Source organism: Tachyglossus aculeatus, chromosome 11 (genome assembly GCF_015852505.1).
Source record: "Tachyglossus aculeatus isolate mTacAcu1 chromosome 11, mTacAcu1.pri, whole genome shotgun sequence".
NCBI classification, from domain to species: domain Eukaryota; kingdom Metazoa; phylum Chordata; class Mammalia; order Monotremata; family Tachyglossidae; genus Tachyglossus; species Tachyglossus aculeatus.
Window position 1 is genome coordinate 38,485,411 of NC_052076.1, and position 17,224 is coordinate 38,502,634.

Consider the following 17,224-nt stretch of genomic DNA (forward strand, 5'->3'; position numbering starts at 1 on the left):
AAAAAGGGAAGGCAACCTGGCCTAGTGGAAAGAACATGGGACTGGGAGACCTGGCTCGACCAATTGCCTGCTGTGGGACCTTGGGCAAGTCTCTTAACTTCCTCTTTACCTCAGTTTCTTCCTCTCTAAAATGAGGTTTAAATACCCTCAATTAAAGATGTGAGGCCTGTGTCCCAACTGATTATCTTGTATCTTGCCCAGAACTTAACATGGTACTTAGCACACAGTAAGCACTCAATGAGTAGTATTATTAGTTGATCAAATTAAATCACCGCAGGATGAACCATGTTTTTCCAGGTAAATGCAGTGCAAGACTCCTTTTATTCATCCCCACACCCGGCCCCATAGCCCTTACGTACATGTCTGCAATTTATTTATGTGCAGTAATGTCTGTCTCTCCCTTTAGACTGTAAGCTCATTGTGGGCAGGGAATGTGTGTGTTATATTGTACTCTCCCAAGCACTTAGTATAGTGCTCTGCACACAGTAAGTGCCCAATAAACATGATTGGCTATGAGGTTGCCCCTTGTTTTCTTGGAATGCCCTCCCTCCACACATCCGCCAAGCTAGCTCTCTTCCTCCCTTCAAGGCCCTACTGAGAGCTCACCTCCTCCAGGAGGCCTTCCCACACTGAGCCCCCTCCTTCCTCTCCCCCTCCTCCCCCTCCCCATCCCCCACCTTACCTCCTTCCCCTGCCCACAGCACCTGTATATATGTTTGTACATATTTATTACTCTATTTTATTTGTACATATTTATTCTGTTTATTTTATTTTGTTAATATGTTATGTTTTGTTCTCTGTCTCCCGCTTCTAGACTGTGAGCCCACTATTGGGTAGGGACCGTCTCTATATGTTGCCAACTTGTACTTCGCAAGCACTTAGTACAGTGCCCTGCACACAGTAAGTGCTCAATAAATACGATTGAATCAATGAATGAATGAATGAGTGTGCAGCACCTAGGAAGTATGTGCAATATTCTTACCCTCGTGTCCAACTTTTCTTGTAGTGGATCTGATTGAAATCAAGGAAATCCGTCCAGGGAAGAACGCAAAGGACTTCGAGCGTGGGAAAGCCACCCGCCAGAAGGATGACTGCTGCTTCACTATATTCTATGGAACCCAGTTTGTTCTCAACACACTAAGTTTAGCAGGTACCCCTGTTTTTCTCCCTCCCTATTCTAGAGCATTGTGCTCACAACCGCGTGGTGTGATCTATCGTGGTTTTACCCCAGTGAACTGATGGAGGTGAATGAAGAAATGGCGGGACTCAGTGGATACAGTACAACCCTGGGAGTCAGAAGGACCTGGAGTCTAATCCTGGCTCTGCCACTTGCCTCCTGTGTGACCTTGGGCAAGTCATTTATCTTCTCTGGGCCTCAGTTACCTCATCTGTAGAATGGGGATTAAAACTGTGAGCCCCATGTGGGATAGGGACTTCATCCAACCCAGTTTGCTTGTATCCGCCCCAGCATTTAGTAAAGTTCCTGGCACATAGTAAGCGCCTAACAAATACCACAATTATTATTATCATTCTTTATGCCCATGTCTCTCCCATCCTAAAAAAACCCTCTCTTGACCCCACCTCACCTTCTAGTTATCGTCCCATATCCCTCCTACCATTCCTTTCCAAACTCCTTGAACGAGTTGTCTACACGCGCTGCCTAGAATTCCTCAACAACAACTCTCTCCTCGACCCCCTCCAGTCTGGCTTCCGTCCCCTTCATTCCACGGAAACTGCGCTCTCAAAGGTCACCAATGACCTCCTGCTTGCCAAATCCAACGGCTCATACTCTGTCCTAATCCTCCTCGACCTCTCAGCTGCCTTTGACACTGTGGACCACCCCCTTCTCCTCAACACGTTATCTGACCTTGGCTTCACAGACTCCGTCCTCTCCTGGTTCTCCTCTTATCTCTCCGGTCGTTCTTTCTCAGTCTCTTTTGCAGGCTCCTCCTCCCCCTCCCATCCTCTTACTGTGGGAGTTCCCCAAGGTTCAGTGCTTGGTCCCCTTCTGTTCTCAATCTACACTCACTCCCTTGGTGACCTCATTCGCTCCCACGGCTTCAACTATCACCTCTACGCTGATGACACCCAGATCTACATCTCTGCCCCTGCTCTCTCCCCCTCCCTCCAGGCTCGCATCTCCTCCTGCCTTCAGGACATCTCCATCTGGATGTCCGCCCGCCACCTAAAGCTCAACATGTCGAAGACTGAGCTCCTTGTCTTCCCTCCCAAACCTTGTCCTCTCCCTGACTTTCCCATCTCTGTTGACGGCACTACCATCCTTCCCGTCTCACAAGCCCGCAACCTTGGTGTCATCCTCGACTCCGCTCTCTCATTCACCCCTCACATCCAAGCCGTCACCAAAACCTGCCGGTCTCAGCTCCGCAACATTGCCAAGATCCGCCCTTTCCTCTCCATCCAAACCGCTACCCTGCTAATTCAAGCTCTCATCCTATCCCGTCTGGACTACTGCACTAGCCTTCTCTCTGATCTCCCATCCTCGTGTCTCTCTCCACTTCAATCCATACTTCATGCTGCTGCCCGGATTATCTTTGTCCAGAAACGCTCTGGACATATCACTCCCCTCCTCAAAAACCTCCAATGGCTACCGATCAATCTGCGCATCAGGCAGAAACTCCTCACCCTGGGCTTCAAGGCTCTCCATCACCTCGCCCCCTCCTACCTCACCTCCCTTCTCTCCTTCTACTGCCCAGCCCGCACCCTCCGCTCCTCCACCACTAATCTCCTCACTGTACCTCGCTCTCGCCTGTCCCGCCATCGACCCCCGGCCCACGTCATCCCCCGGGCCTGGAATGCCCTCCCTCTGCCCATCCGCCAAGCTAGCTCTCTTCCTCCCTTCAAGGCCCTGCTGAGAGCTCACCTCCTCCAGGAGGCCTTCCCAGATTGAGCCCCTTCTTTCCTCTCCCCCTCGTCCCCCTCTCCATCCCCCCGCCTTACCGCCTTCCCCTCCCCACAGCACCTGTATATATGTATATATGGTTGTACATATTTATTACTCTGTTTATTTATTTATTTATTTATTTTACTTGTACATTTCTATCCTACTTATTTTATTTTGTTGGTATGTTTGGTTCTGTTCTCTGTCTCCCCCTTTTAGACTGTGAGCCCACTATCGGGTAGGGACTGTCTCTATGTGATGCCAATTTGTACTTCCCAAGCGCTTAGTACAGTGCTCTGCACATAGTAAGCGCTCAATAAATACGATTGATTGATTGATTGATCTGTAAAATGGGGGTGAAAAACTCTGAACCCCACGTGGGACAAGGACTGTATCTAACCTTATTAGTTTGTATCAACCTCAGCACTTAGTACAGTGCCTGGCACATAGTAAGTGCTTAAGAAATACCATTTAAAAAAAGAAAGGAAATGAGGTCATCAGTACCACGATTCCTTGCTTTGCTGTAGGAACTGCTGACCTTCCTGGCTGGCATTTGGAAGAGCTTAACAATCCTCCAGACATGATCATGCAGGGCATAATTATGACCAAGCAGTGGAGGCCCCCAGCCTTGGAAACATGTCTCTTAGCTCAAAACCTCATAATCCAACAGACACTCACAGTCTAAGAATAAGGTGAGGCAGGGAAAGGGGTGGGTGAGAGAAACAAAAGGAAAGCTGAAATATGAGGGAGAAGATCAAAGAACACAAGGAGAGTGTTAAATGCAATAAGAGCGATAGGATACTGTGGCTAGAGGAACAAATTTTCAGGCTCTTCACAATTGAGGAGTCTGAAATTGACAGCAGTCTTATTTGCAGCCACAGTTTTTCAACATTTTAAAGACAGCAGTCTCATTTGCAGCCACAGTTTTGCAACATTTTAAAGGCTGAGAGGGCTTCACAGTGCTACTCTTGCTGCTGAATCAATCAATCAATCATATTTATTGAGCGCTTACTGTGTGCAGAGCACTGTACTAAGCACTTGGGAAGTACAAGTTGGCAACATATAGAGACAGTCCCTACCCAACAGTGGGCTCACAGTCTAAAAGGGGGAGACAGAGAACAGAACCAAACATACTAACAAAATAAAATAAATAGAATAGATATGTACAGGTAAAATAAATAAATAAATAGAGTAATAAATATGTACAAACATATATACATATATACAGCTGAAGTTTCCTCATCCCTCCTGGTCTGAGGCACAGGCAGCTGGGGGTAGCATTGTTCCGGGGGCTGGGCAGCCTTCTTCTCTCCCAGGCCACAGGCTTCTGAGCCAGTGGGAAAGGGACTAGTTCTTCCGTTTGATATTTTGCCTTCTATCTCATGTGGCTGAGCCTTCCCATTCTTGAAAACACAGGGGGTGCTCATCTTAAGCAGTTGGGTTTGAGAAATATTTAGGATTCTTTTTTTTTAATGGTATTAAGCACTTCATCATCATCATCAATCGTATTTATTGAGGGCTTACTGTGTGCAGAGCACTGTACTAAGCGCTTGGGAAATACAAGTTGGCAACATATAGAGACAGTCCCTACCCAGCAGTGGGCTCACAGTCTAAAAGAATAATAGTGATGATGGTATTTATTAAGCGCTTACTATGTGCCAAGCACTGTTCTAAGCGCTGGGGTAGATACAAAGTAATCAAGTTGTCCCACGTGGGGCTCATAGACCTTATACCCATTTGACAGAAGAGGTAACTGAGGCTCAGAGAAGTGAAGTGACTGGCCCCAAGTCCCACAACTGACAGTTGGCGGAGCCGGGATTTGAACCCATGACCTCTGACTCCAAAGCCCGGGCTCTTTCCACTGAGCCCCGCTGCAGGGACGCTGCACTTACTATGTGCCAGGCACTGGGGTAGATAATAATAATGATAATGATGGCATTTGTTAAGCGCTTACTATGTGCAAAGCACTGTTCTAAGCAGTGGGGAGGTTACAAGGTGATCAGGTTGTCCCACAGGGGACTCACAATCTTAATCCCCATTTTACAGATGAGGGAACTGAGGCCCAGTGAAGTGACTTGCCCAAAGTCACACAGCTGACAGTTGGCGGAGCTGGGGTTTGAACCCATGACCTCTGACTCCAAAGCCTGTGCTCTTTCCATTGAGCCACTCAGCTTCTCCAAGCTAATCAAGTTGGACACAGTCCCTGTCACACGCAGTGCTCATTGTCTTAATCCCCCTTTTACAGATGAGGTAACTGAGGCCCAGAGAAGTGAAGTGACTTGCCCAAGAGCACACAGCAGACAAGTAGCAGAGTTGGGATTAGAACGCAGGTCCTCTGAATCACAGGCCCATGCTCTTTCTACTAGGCCATGCTCCTTCTCTCATGAATAGGTTGAGGACCCAGGCTCTGAATGTTGACTCGTAATCATTTTAATTAAATTGGCTCAGCTTGGCCTTCTTCCTGTTGGTTCAAGGCGGGCCGCTTAGGTTCAGGGGGGAAGCAGGGCACTCCAAGGGCCAAGCCGATCCAACCCACAGCAGGGCCCGATGCAAACCTGGAACAGCTGGCTGGAATTGTCCTCAACCTGGCACGCTGGCTGGGGCCAATCCAGATTCAAGGAGTTGGCATCCTTCACAAGAGGGAAAGGAAGGCATTCCAAGTGGAAATCACTGGAGCAGAATAAGGGAGCCCCTGAGAGTCAGTTTTCATTGCTGGGTCTTTTTTTAATTTTTTGTTTTACTTTATGGTATTTAAGTGCTTACTGTGTGCCAGGCACTGTATTAAGCATTGGGGTAGATACAGGCTTATCATTCATTCATTCATTCAATCGTATTTATTGAGCGCTTACTGTGTGCAGAGCACTGTACTAAGCACTTGGGAAGTACAAGTTGGCAACTTATGGAAACGGTCCCTACCCAACAGCGGGCTCACAGTCTAGAAGGGGGAGACAGACAACAAAACAAAACATATTAACAAAATAAAATAAATAGAATAGTAAATATGTACAAGTAAAATAAATAGAGTAATAAATATGTACAAACATATATACAGGTGCTGTGGGGAGGGGAAGGAGGTAAGGCGGGGGGATGGGGAGGGGGAGGAGGAGGATGGGGCTTACAGTTTTATTCTCCATTTTGCAGATGAAGGAACTGAGGTACGGGGAAGTGAAGTGACTTCCCATGGTCATATAGCAGATAAGTGGTGGAGCCAGGATTAATGATAATAATAATAATAATGATAGCATTTATTAAGCACTTACTATGTGCCAAGCACTGTTCTAAGCACTGGGGAGGTTACAAGGTGATCAGGTTGTCCCCCGGGGTGGCTCACAGTCTTCATCCCCATTTTACAGATGAGGTAACTGAGGCCCAGAGAAGTGAAGTGACTTGCCCAGAGTCACACAGCTGTCAAGTGGCGGAGCTGGGATTTGAACCTGCGACCTCTGACTCCAAAGTCCGGGCTCTTTCCACTGAGCCACGCTGCTTCCACAGATTAGAACCCAGGTCCTCCTGACTTTCCAGGCCTGTGCTCTATCTACTAGACCATGCGGCTTCTCTTGAATCAGGTTGACCAGTCCCCAAACCAGAGGGGACTCTTTCTAGACTGTAAACTCCTCGTGGGCAGGGAATGTGTTTACCAACTTCATGGTGTACTTTCCCAAGTGCTTAGTACAGTGCTCTGCACAAAGTAAGTGCTCAAAAAGTACCATTTTTGATTGATTGATTATCCTGGGGCCTCTCCCTTCCAGAAGGGGTGTCAGCAGCTTAGAGAATGCCTGTTGAGGTGATGACGGACAGGGAAAGAGATGACGGGTGATAGCTGAAGAGGTAATGTGCTCCACCAATGCATCAAGACGCACCTGGGATACTGATGGTCCTTTGAAATCGAGGGAGGGTCTGTGCCACTACCTGGCCGGCCAGCATAAACTTGTACTTCCCAAGCGCTTAGTACAGTGCTCTGCACACAGTAATTGCTCAATAAATACGATTGAATGGATGAATGAATTAGAGACTCAGAGCCTCCCAAGGGGCATTGCTAGCTGTGACTGATTCTGACCCGGGAATTGATCATGACAGCATTGCTTTGGCTCCTCTTTTCAGCTGATTCCAAAGAGGATGCATTGAAGTGGCTCTGTGGCTTGAAGATCTTAACCAAGGAAGTCAAGAATGCAGCGACGCCGGCGATTACCGAGAGGTACCATTTGAGTTTTCTTTCCCTCTCTGCCCATTTTTTCAAGGTGGGGTCTGGAAAGCTGGGGAGAGGAGAGAACTACTGGCAGCTTGACAGGTGCTGAGAAATGGAGAATAAATAATAATTACGGGATTTATTAAGTGCTTACCAAGTGTCAAGCACTCTTCTAAGCACCGGCGTAGCTACAATTAATCATACAGGGCACAGTCCCTGTCCCACGTTGGGCTGACATTCTAAGAGGGAGGGAGAACAGGTACTAAATCCCCATTTTACAGACTGGGAAATTGAAGGCCAGAGAAGTTAAGCGACTTGTCAGAGGTCCCACAGCAAGTATGTGGCAGAGCTGGGATTAGAACTCAGGTCCTCTGACTTTGCACAAGACCACGCTGTAAATATGCAAAAATCGAGAACTCTGAAGTAGGCCACTGACAGAGGCAGTAGCTACTCTGAAGCAAATCTATTCATTTTAAACCCAGGCATTTTGCTCAAGAAGAAGCTGCATTTGAACAAGATAATGGCTCTCCTGTTGTAACTCGGGGCTGACGCTAAATTCAGCTGATGATTTACAATTGAGTCAGCACCATTCATTTAAAAAGTGTTAGAGGAGGAAATGGAGGCTGGATCTACTGAAATGAGTGAATCCAAGGTATAATGACAATATCAGTAGGAATAACTGTGGTATTTGTCAAGCTCTTGCTATGTGCCAAGTACTTTACTAAGTGCTGTGATAGACAATCCATCAGTTGTATTTATTGAGTAATCACTGTGGGCAGAACACTGTACTAAGCGCTTGGGAGCAGACACATGCCCTGCCCATAACGAGCTTACAGTCTAGAGAGGGAGGTAGACATTACTATGAAATGGATACAGGTAAATCAGGTTGGATCCAGTGCCAAGTGATCTCTTCACCTCCACCTTAACTTTTAATAATAATAATAATAATAATAATGGCATTTGTTAAACACTTAATTTGTACACAGCACTGTTCTAAGTGCTGGTGAGGTTACAAGGTGATCAGCTTGTCCCAGGGGGGCCTCACACAGTCAATCCCCATTTTACAGATGAGGTAACTGAGGCACAGAGAAGTTAAGTGACTTCCCCAAAGTCACACAGTTGGCAATTGGCAGAGCCGGAATTTGAACCCATGACCACTGACTCCAAAGCCCGTGCTCTTTCCACTGAGCCATGCCGCTTCACAGCCGTGCTGCTTTAAGCTGTGAGCTCCCGAGGGACAGGGACAATGTTGAATTTCCACCAGTGAATTTTTTCCCAGTGCTTATTACACAGGAAGCTCTTAATAAATACAGTTACTCCATGGGACTCACAGCCTGAGGTGAGAGGACAGGGATTTAATCCCCAGTTTACAGATGAGGAAACTGAAGTCCAGAGAAGGAAAGTGACTTAGTTAAGGTCACACTAATACTGGGATTGGCCATTGGCAAAAAGGATGGGGACGCAAGCAGGGCTTGAAGGTGGCGGCTCGTGGCCACCAGCTCTCCCGTAGCCCTGGGATTCTGCACGGTTTCTGTCATCGCCCCTTGTGACCCTAGAGCCCCATCTTCCCTGCCCCTCGGTGGCAGGGGCAGGCGGGGGGATATGTTGGGAGTCGGGGGGCAGAAGTGGCCTTGTGAGAAGTCGTAAAGGGCGTTTGGATTTCAAGGGTTGGCTAATTCATTCATTCAGTCATATTTATTGAGCACTTACTGTGTGCAGAGCACTGTACTAAGCGCTTGGGAAGTAAAAGTTGGCGACATATAGAGATGGTCCCTACCCAACAACGGGCTCACAGTCTAGAAGGGGGAGAAAGACAGTAAAACAAAACAGGTAGACAGGTGAAATACCACTACCACCATCAAAAGGGGGGATGGTGGTAGTGGTAGAAGGGGGAGACAGAAAACAAAACAAAACATGTGGCCAGGTGTCAAGTCGTCAGAACAAATAGAATTAAAGCTAGATAGACATCATTAGCAAAATGAATAGAATAGTAAATATGTACAAGTAAAATAGAGTAATAAATCTGTACAAACAGGTGCTGTGGGGAGGGGAAGGAGGTAGGGCAGGGGGGATGGGGAGGAGGAGAGGGAAAAAGGGGCTCATTCATTAATTCATTTAATCGTATTTATTGAGTGCTTACTGTGTGCAGAGCACTGTACTAAGCGCTTGGGAAGTACAAGTTGGCAACATACAGAGACGGTACCTACCCAACAGTGGGCTCACAGTCAAGTCTGGGAAGGCCTCCTGGAGGAGGTGAGCTCTCAGTAGGGCTTTGAAGGGACTAATAATAGTAATAGTAATTGTATTTGTTAAGAGCTTACTCTGTGCCAAGCACTGTACTAGGCCCTAGGATAGGTACAAGATAATCAAGGGACTCAGTCTAAGCAGGAGGGAGAACAAGCATCGAATCCCCATTTTGTAGAAGAGGTGACTGAGGTACAGAAAAGTTAAGTGACTTGTTTAGGATCTCACAGCAAGTATTCATTCATTCATTCAATCTTATTTATTGAGTGCTTACTGTGTGCAGAGAATTGTACTAAGCACTTGGGAAGTTCAAGTTGGCAACATATAGAGACAGTCGCCACCCAACAGCGGGCTGTGGCTGAGCTGGGATTAGAACCCAAGTCCTCTGACTCCCAGCCCTGTGCTCCCTCCATTAGGCTACACTTCCCATATTGGGTTGATCGAGGGGTCACATGCGGCCCAGTTCAAGAACCGTTTGGCCTAGTTGGAAGAGCATGGCGTAGTGGATAGAGATTGGGCCCGGGAGTCTGCTGTGTGACTTTGGGCATATCACTTAACATCTCTTTGCCTCAGTTGCCTCATCTGTAAAATGAGACTGCAAACTCCATGTATGACATGGACTGCATCCCGCTTGATTAACTTGTATCTACCCCAGCGCTTAATACAGTGTGTGGCACAAAGTAAGTGCTAAATAAATGCCATTTTTAAAAAAAAGTGAGCAGTAGGATCTCGGACTCCAGCGGTAGATCCTGCTTCCAGTCCTTCTGCCCCGAAGTGACAAAGGACTTCAAAGCACTGGTGCTAATCATTCACTATGCTGGAACTGAAATTTTTTGTGGTTAAAAGGAAGTATTAATTTTTACCAGTCTTTCACTGGTAAAAGCAGCGTGAGAAGCACGTGGCTCAATGGAAAGAGCCCGGGCTTTGGAGTCAGAGGGCATGGATTCAAATCCTGGCTCCACCAATTGTCAGCTGTGTGACTTTGGGCAAATCACTTAACTTCTCTGTGCCTCAGTTACCTCATCTGTAAAATGGGGATTAAGACTGTGAGCCCCCCGTGGGACAACGATAATCTTGTAACCTCCCCAGTGCTTAGAACAGTGCTTTTCACATAGTAAGCATTTAATACATGCCATCATTATTGTAATTATTATTATTTCACATCTTTCTAAGTCCAACCCTAAGTCAGAGTAATTAGAAAAGAAAACTCCACTTGGAGACTGTAAATATGTCTGTTTTACACATTTATGTGACAAAGATTATCAGTGTGCTTTTACAGAAGCACTCAGTACAGTGCTGTGCACATCATTGTGCACATTCCTTCCAGCTCCCCACCCCCTTTAAGGGGCTGGTACATGACTTAATTTTGGCTCCATTGTCAATTTTTTGATTTTACCTAGTTTTTTTTTTATCGTACTTGTTAAGTTCTTTTTATGTGCCTGGCACTACACTAAATATTGGGGTAAACACAAGACAGTCACGTTGTATACAGTCCCTGTCCCACATGGGGCTCACAGTTGGTTTGACAACTCCTTTTTTTCCTCAGCTGAAATTGAGGACAGCTTAGCTCCCATTTGACTATTTTCATCAATATTATTTCTTAATTTTTCTAGCTGGCTAAGAAAGCAGATTTATTCTGTGGATCAAACCAGGAGAAATAGGTAAGGTTATTTCATATTTTATGTCCCGATTATTACATTGCCATTTTCTGGTTTCATTCTTCGTTTGACAAAGGACTATAACCTGCGCTTTATGGGGCATTTGCCATCCAACCCCAAGTAAATGAACCAAAGTTCTGAGGGGCGGTTAATTTTCTTAACCATCAAGTGAGTGATGTACCTTTTACAGAAGAAGAAAGTGATTTGTGATGATCAGTTTTCTGTTTGGAGCCTTTGGTTGTAAATTGAAAGTGTGCCAACTTTTCACACGGTTTGCCAATAGATAAATTGGAAATACTGCTCAAGTGTGGTTTAAAATCCCCATCTGGTGCCTGGAGGGCATCCCATAATGTTGAAGGATTAGAGCCCAGAGTGCGAAAGGGATTTTAGAGTTTGTGAGTTCTGAAATTTTGTTCTGGGGCGTTATTGTTTGTAAAAACCTCCCGAGAAGGGAAATTACTCACCCTCTCCATCAAGTCATGTTTGTTGTGCATGTTCACCTCATGGGGCAGGGCATGTGTGGGACATACAAAGTGAAACAGCCGTGATCTCTACCATCTCTTCATGTATGATTAGAGTGGAAACCCCCAGTATAGGCTGGCATGTAGAAAGATGTATAGAAAAAAATGTCCAAAACTGTGCAGTAGTGGGATTCTGGAGATATGACAACAAGATGTGAATAAATGAAGACTCAGACAGAGCATGATTTTGTTTGAGGTTCATGAGCCTTGTGTTGAGGAGTGGGTGAGTAAAGTATTGGAGAGGCAGGCGAGGAAGGTAATCACCTCCCACTCAGTGAAGGGGATGGGATAATGGTTGGGTTCCTCATAAAAACACCTTGGAATCATGGCGGATTTGTTTGAAATGTTGGCTGCAATTCAGTTTATGATCCACTAAGACCCCTAGTTCTTATTCAGTTGAATATCTGCCCAAATCTTCCTCATTCATTGATAGTGCATATAAGGGTTTTTTGTTCTTATTTATGTGTGTGTTTGTTTTGGTTGCTAAGTGCACCACTTTGTCCCTACTGTTCTTATTCTTGTTTTTGATGGCTCATTTCTCCAGTTAATCACTGCAACACTGAATTCCATCCCTGTCATGTGGAATATTTAGAGTCACATTCTGAAAGCTTCATGACTAGAATCTCAGTTGCCTTGCCCTGTCATTTACAAAGATATCTATTGTATTTACTGAGCACTTACTCTGGACAGAGCACTGTACTACTGCTTGGGAAAGTACAATACAACAGGGTTGGTAGACATGATCCCTGCCCACAAGGAGAATGGCCCCACAAGACCAGTGCCTGACAGCCGTCTCCCGATACTTTCCTCCAGATCAGTGCCAATCTGCTCGTAACCCCAGTTTTTAGGTGTAACTCCAAGCCAACTATGCACCCTGTCTTTCCAAGCCATACTTCCTCAGCAAGCTTGGGTGAATCAGTCAATCAGTTGTATTTATTAGGTGCTTTCAGTGTGTAGAGCACTGTGTTATGTGTTTGGGAGAGTACAGTATAATAGAGCAGGTGGACATATTCCCCGCCCACAAGAAGCAGAGGAGAAGACAGACATTAATATAAATAAATAAATTATGGATTTGTACATAAATGCTGTGGTGCTGAGGGTGGGGTGATTAAAGGGTGCAATTTCAAGTGCAAAGGAGATTCAGAAGGGAGAGGAGTAGAGGAATTGAGGGTTTAATCAGGAAAGGCCTTTGAAGAATATGTGATTTTAACAAGGCCTTGAAGGTGGGGAGAGTGATGGTCTTTCAGATACGAAGCTGGAGGAAGTCCCAGGCCAGAGGCAGAATGTGAGTGAAGGATCATCAATCAATCATACTTACTGAGTCGTTACTGTGTGCAGAGCACTGTATTAAACATTTGGGAGAGTACAGAATACAGAGTTGGTAGAGATGTTCCCTGCCCACAACAAGTTTACAGTCTAGAGGGGGAGGCTGATGTTAATCTGAATCAATCAATCAATCAATCAATCATATCTATTGAGCGCTTACTATGTGCAGAGCACTGTACTAAGCGCTTGGGAAGTACAAATTGGCAACATATAGAGACAGTCCCTACCCAACAGTGGGCTCACAGTCTAAAAGGGGGACACAGAGAACAAAACCAAACATACTAACAAAATAAAATAAATAGAATAGATATGTACAAGTAAAACAAATAAATAAATAAATAGAGTAATAAATATGTACAAACATATTTACATATATACAGGTGGTGTGGGGAAGGGAAGGAGGTAAGATGGGGGATGGAGAGGGGGACGAGGGTGAGAGGAAGGAAGGGGCTCAGTCTGGGAAGGCCTCTTGGAGGAGGTGAGCTCTCAGCAGGGCCTTGAAGGGAGGAAGAGAGCTAGCTTGGCGGATGGGCAAAGGGAGGGCATTCCAGGCCCGGGGGATGACGTGGGCCGGGGGTCGATGGCGGGACAGGCGAGAATGAGGTACGGTGAGGAGATTAGCGGCGGAGGAGCGGAGGGTGCGGGCTGGGCTGTAGAAGGAGAGAAGGGAGGTGAGGTAGGAGGGGGCGAGGTGATGGAGAGCCTTGAAGCCCAGGGTGAGGAGTTTCTGGCTAATAAATAAATAAATTAGGGATAAATACATAAGTGCTGAGGGAGGGGTGAGTAAAGGGTGCAAGGGCAACACAGAAGGGAGTGAGAGAAGAGGAAATGAGGGCTTGGTCAGGGAAGGCCTCACTGGGAGGTGTGCTTTTAATAAGGCTTTGAAAAAATGGGGAGAGTCATCTTCGGTTGAACATGAAGAGGGAGGGCGTTCCAGGCCAGAGGCAGGATGTGGGTCAGTGGCAAGATTGAGTTTGAGTCAGTAGGTTGACAGAGAAGCAAATCGTACAGGCTAGGGTGTAGTAGGGAATCGGGGACGTAAGATAGGAAGGGGCAAAGTGATTGAGTGCTCCAAAGCCTATGGTAAGAGATTTTTGTTTGTGAAAATGGGTGGGCAATTTCGGTAGGTTCTTGAGTGGGCAAACATGGACTGAATGATTTGGTAGAAAAATGATCCAGGCAGCAGAGTGTAGTATGGACTGGAGTGGCGGGACAGGAGGAAGGAAGGCAGCAGGGAGGCTGATGTAATAGTCAAGGTGGGATATGATAAGTGCTTGGATTAACAGAGTAACAGTTTGAATGGAGACGGAAGGGTGGATTTTATCCATGATGTAAAGGTTGAACCAGCCGGATTTGGTGGCAGATTGAATATGTGGGTTGAATGAGACAGAGGAGTCAATGATAATGCAGAGTTGCAGGCTTGTGAGACGGGAGGATTGTGGGGGCTGTCTGCAGTGATGGGAAAGTCATGAGAAGGATAAGGTTTGGGTGGAAAGATAAGGAGTTCTGTTTTGGACATGTTAATTGTGAGGTGCTGGCAGGATATCCAAGTAGAGGTGTCCTGAAGGCAGGAGGAAATGCAAAACTGCAGAGGAGGAGAGAGATCAGGGCTGGAGATGTAGATTTGGGAATCATCTGCATAAAGGTGGTAGTTGAAGTCATGGGAGCAAATGAATTCTCCAAGGGAGTGAGTACAGATAGAGAATAGAAGGGGAGACCGAATTGAGCCTTGAAGGGAACTTCCATAGAGAGTGGGAGGTGGAGTAGAAGCCTGCAAAAGAGACTGACAATGAGTGACCAGAGAGATAGGAGGAGAACCAGGAGAAGACAGTGTCACTGAATCCAAGGTTGGTTAATATTTCCAGAAGAAGGGAGTGATTGACAGTGTTGAAGGCAGCTGAGAGGTCAAGGAGGATTAGGATGGAGTAGAGGCCATTGGATTTGGCAAGAAGGAGATCACTGGTGACCTTTGAGAGGACAGTTTCTGCGGAGTGAAGGGGTTGGAAGCCAGATTGGAGGGGGTTAAGAAGAGGATTGGAGGAGAGGAAATGGAGACAGCGGGTGTAGACAATTGCTCAAGGAGTTTGGAGAGGAATAGTAGGAGGGAGATGGGGTGATAACTAGTGGGAGATGTCAGGAGTCAAGGGAGGGTTTTTTTTAGGATAGTGGAGACATGGGCATGTTTGAAGGCATTGGGGAAAAAGCCATTGGAGAGCGAACGATTGATGATAGCAGTCAGGGAGGGAAGAAGGAAGGGGACAAACACTTCGTTAAGGTGTGAAGTGATGGGATTTGAGGCATAGGTGCAGGTGGTGATTTTAAGAGGAGGCAGGAGGTCTCTTGAGATATTGCTGGGAAAGATGGGAGGGTTAAAGAGGAGGAACAGGAGTCTTTGGGGGAGCGTGCTTGATGGTTTCAATTTTCTCAATGAAGTACGTGACCAAGTCATTAGGGACAAGAGGTGGTGGGGGGCAAGGGGATAAGGGGCTTGAGGAGGAAGTTAAACATCTGAAAGAACTGCTAGAGACAGTGAGCATGGGAGTCAATAAGTATGGAGAAATAATGTTGGTGGGCAGAGGCGAGGATGAAGTTTTGGTGGACAAGCTCAGCCTGATATCTATATTTCTTCCAGCAGTGCTCTGCGACTTGTGCACAGGATTGAAGGGAGAGGACTGTGGAGGTGATCCAGGGCTCTGGGTTAGTGGTACAAGATTGGTGAAGGGATAGGGGAGCGAGTCGTTGAGTTCAGTGGAGAGGATGGTGATGAGGATGGCAGGAAGGTATTTTAGGTGTGGAGACTAAAATTGGCATGATGACTTGAGAAAAATGGATTGGAGTCAAGAGATCGGAAGTCTCTGTGGGGAACAGGATAGATTTTCAGGGAAAGGGGTGTGTTGGAGAGAAGTCAGAGTGAGTAGTTGTGGCTGGTTAGAGGGATTTCAGAGTCGGTGAGGGTAGAGATTGTACAGTGCCTAAACATGATAAAATTGAGTGTGTGTCGAAGTTGGTGAGTGGGTGAGGTGGGGAGGAGCAGATCAGTAGAATTGAGGAGGGATAGAAAGTTGGTAGCAAACGGGTTTTCAGAAACACCCGATCTCGAGGGTTTGGCTGCAAGATAGAGATAGATGAAATAGGTGAATTTCTCATGGATGGGATCCGAAGGCTTCCTAAGGTCTAAGTTAATGGCAAGTGTTTCTTCCCCTGTAACAGTTAAAATCTCCAGCTACGGGGCCTCATCCAGGGTTAGGGAGCACCCAGAGCAGAATCATCCAGCAACACAATATTGTTTCTCCTTCTACCCCAAAGCGATGGCCGCCCTTGAAGGCTGGGTGCCGGAGGCAGTGCTGAGACCAGTGCTGCATCTAATGTGAAATGGAAGAAAGCATCTTCTCGAAGCAAAAACCTGTCAAGGGTGTGTCTTTAGAATTAATAAGGGCCATCTCTCCCTCCGAGCCCCCTTGGGTGCATAAGGGAATAGTGAGTCTGGACACAAGCCAGGATGAATTCCTCCCCTCAGCAAAGAGAGAACCTATCCCTTCCATCCCTGATTCAAATCTATGGAAACCTCCCACCAGGATCCAGAAACCTTAGGGAGCAGCTTGGGGGAATGACATTCCTCCCCTCCACTAATCAGCATTGTCTCCGTTTTGTTTCATCCCTGTCTTAAGGGAGTTTTAATGTTAATTTGTGTGGGTCAGTTCAGAGGAAAGGTATCAATGCTATTTTTCTTCAACAAGTGAAAGAGGAGAAAGTCAGTTCTCCTCACTCAACCCCATGGTCAGGAAAAATGTCAGAATGTTCCTTCCGATGTTGTGTGGCATTCCCGTGAACATTCACACTCTGGGGAAGAATGCTCCCAAAATTCTTCTCATTGTTCTGGATAGAATAGAAGCAAAAACATGCATTTTGGCAAACTGATTCTACACCAACTGTGCAAAAGTGGATGTTGTTATTTCAGGAAGCAAACACTTTTCCAGCTATTCATGGCACCAGAGCCAGGCATTGTGTGAAAATCTGAAAGGCTCAGGGCTGGGACCCGAGTTGGACTCCCAAATCATGGGCTTAGAAAGACCTATCCATGCTGTGATGTGACTCACCCAAATTTCACGTGAGGGGAAAGCCCGGCTCCTTCCTTCTTTTACACCTGCTTCCAATAGGAGCCGGTTACTAACCAACAGGAAGGAGAGAAATGGCCAGAGGTCCCATTCCCAAGTCCCCTTCTGATGATATCAAGAAAGGGAGGGCAAATCTTCAAATTAACATTGTTTAAAAGTGGCAGAATCTTTAGGGAGGGGAGAGGGGATTGAGCGGGGAGTGTTTGTGTGTATGAAGACCTAGTGAGGAGAAATTTAGTCATGCCACTTAAGATGAATATTTCCAGATGATTGCC

General features: G+C 46.4%; 1 protein-coding gene across 1 annotated transcript in view; it reads left to right on the top strand.

Annotated features, from left to right (window-relative positions):
* Positions 1-278: 278 nt before the first annotated feature.
* The window catches only part of PLCG2 (phospholipase C gamma 2), an 85,760-nt gene continuing 68,814 nt past the window's right edge, over positions 279-17,224 (top strand). Inside the window, exons 1-4 of the mRNA XM_038754315.1 lie at positions 279-297; positions 1,007-1,150; positions 7,001-7,094; positions 10,943-10,990. Coding sequence (XP_038610243.1) covers positions 279-297; positions 1,007-1,150; positions 7,001-7,094; positions 10,943-10,990 — 305 coding nt within the window. The remainder of the gene's footprint in view (positions 298-1,006; positions 1,151-7,000; positions 7,095-10,942; positions 10,991-17,224) is intronic.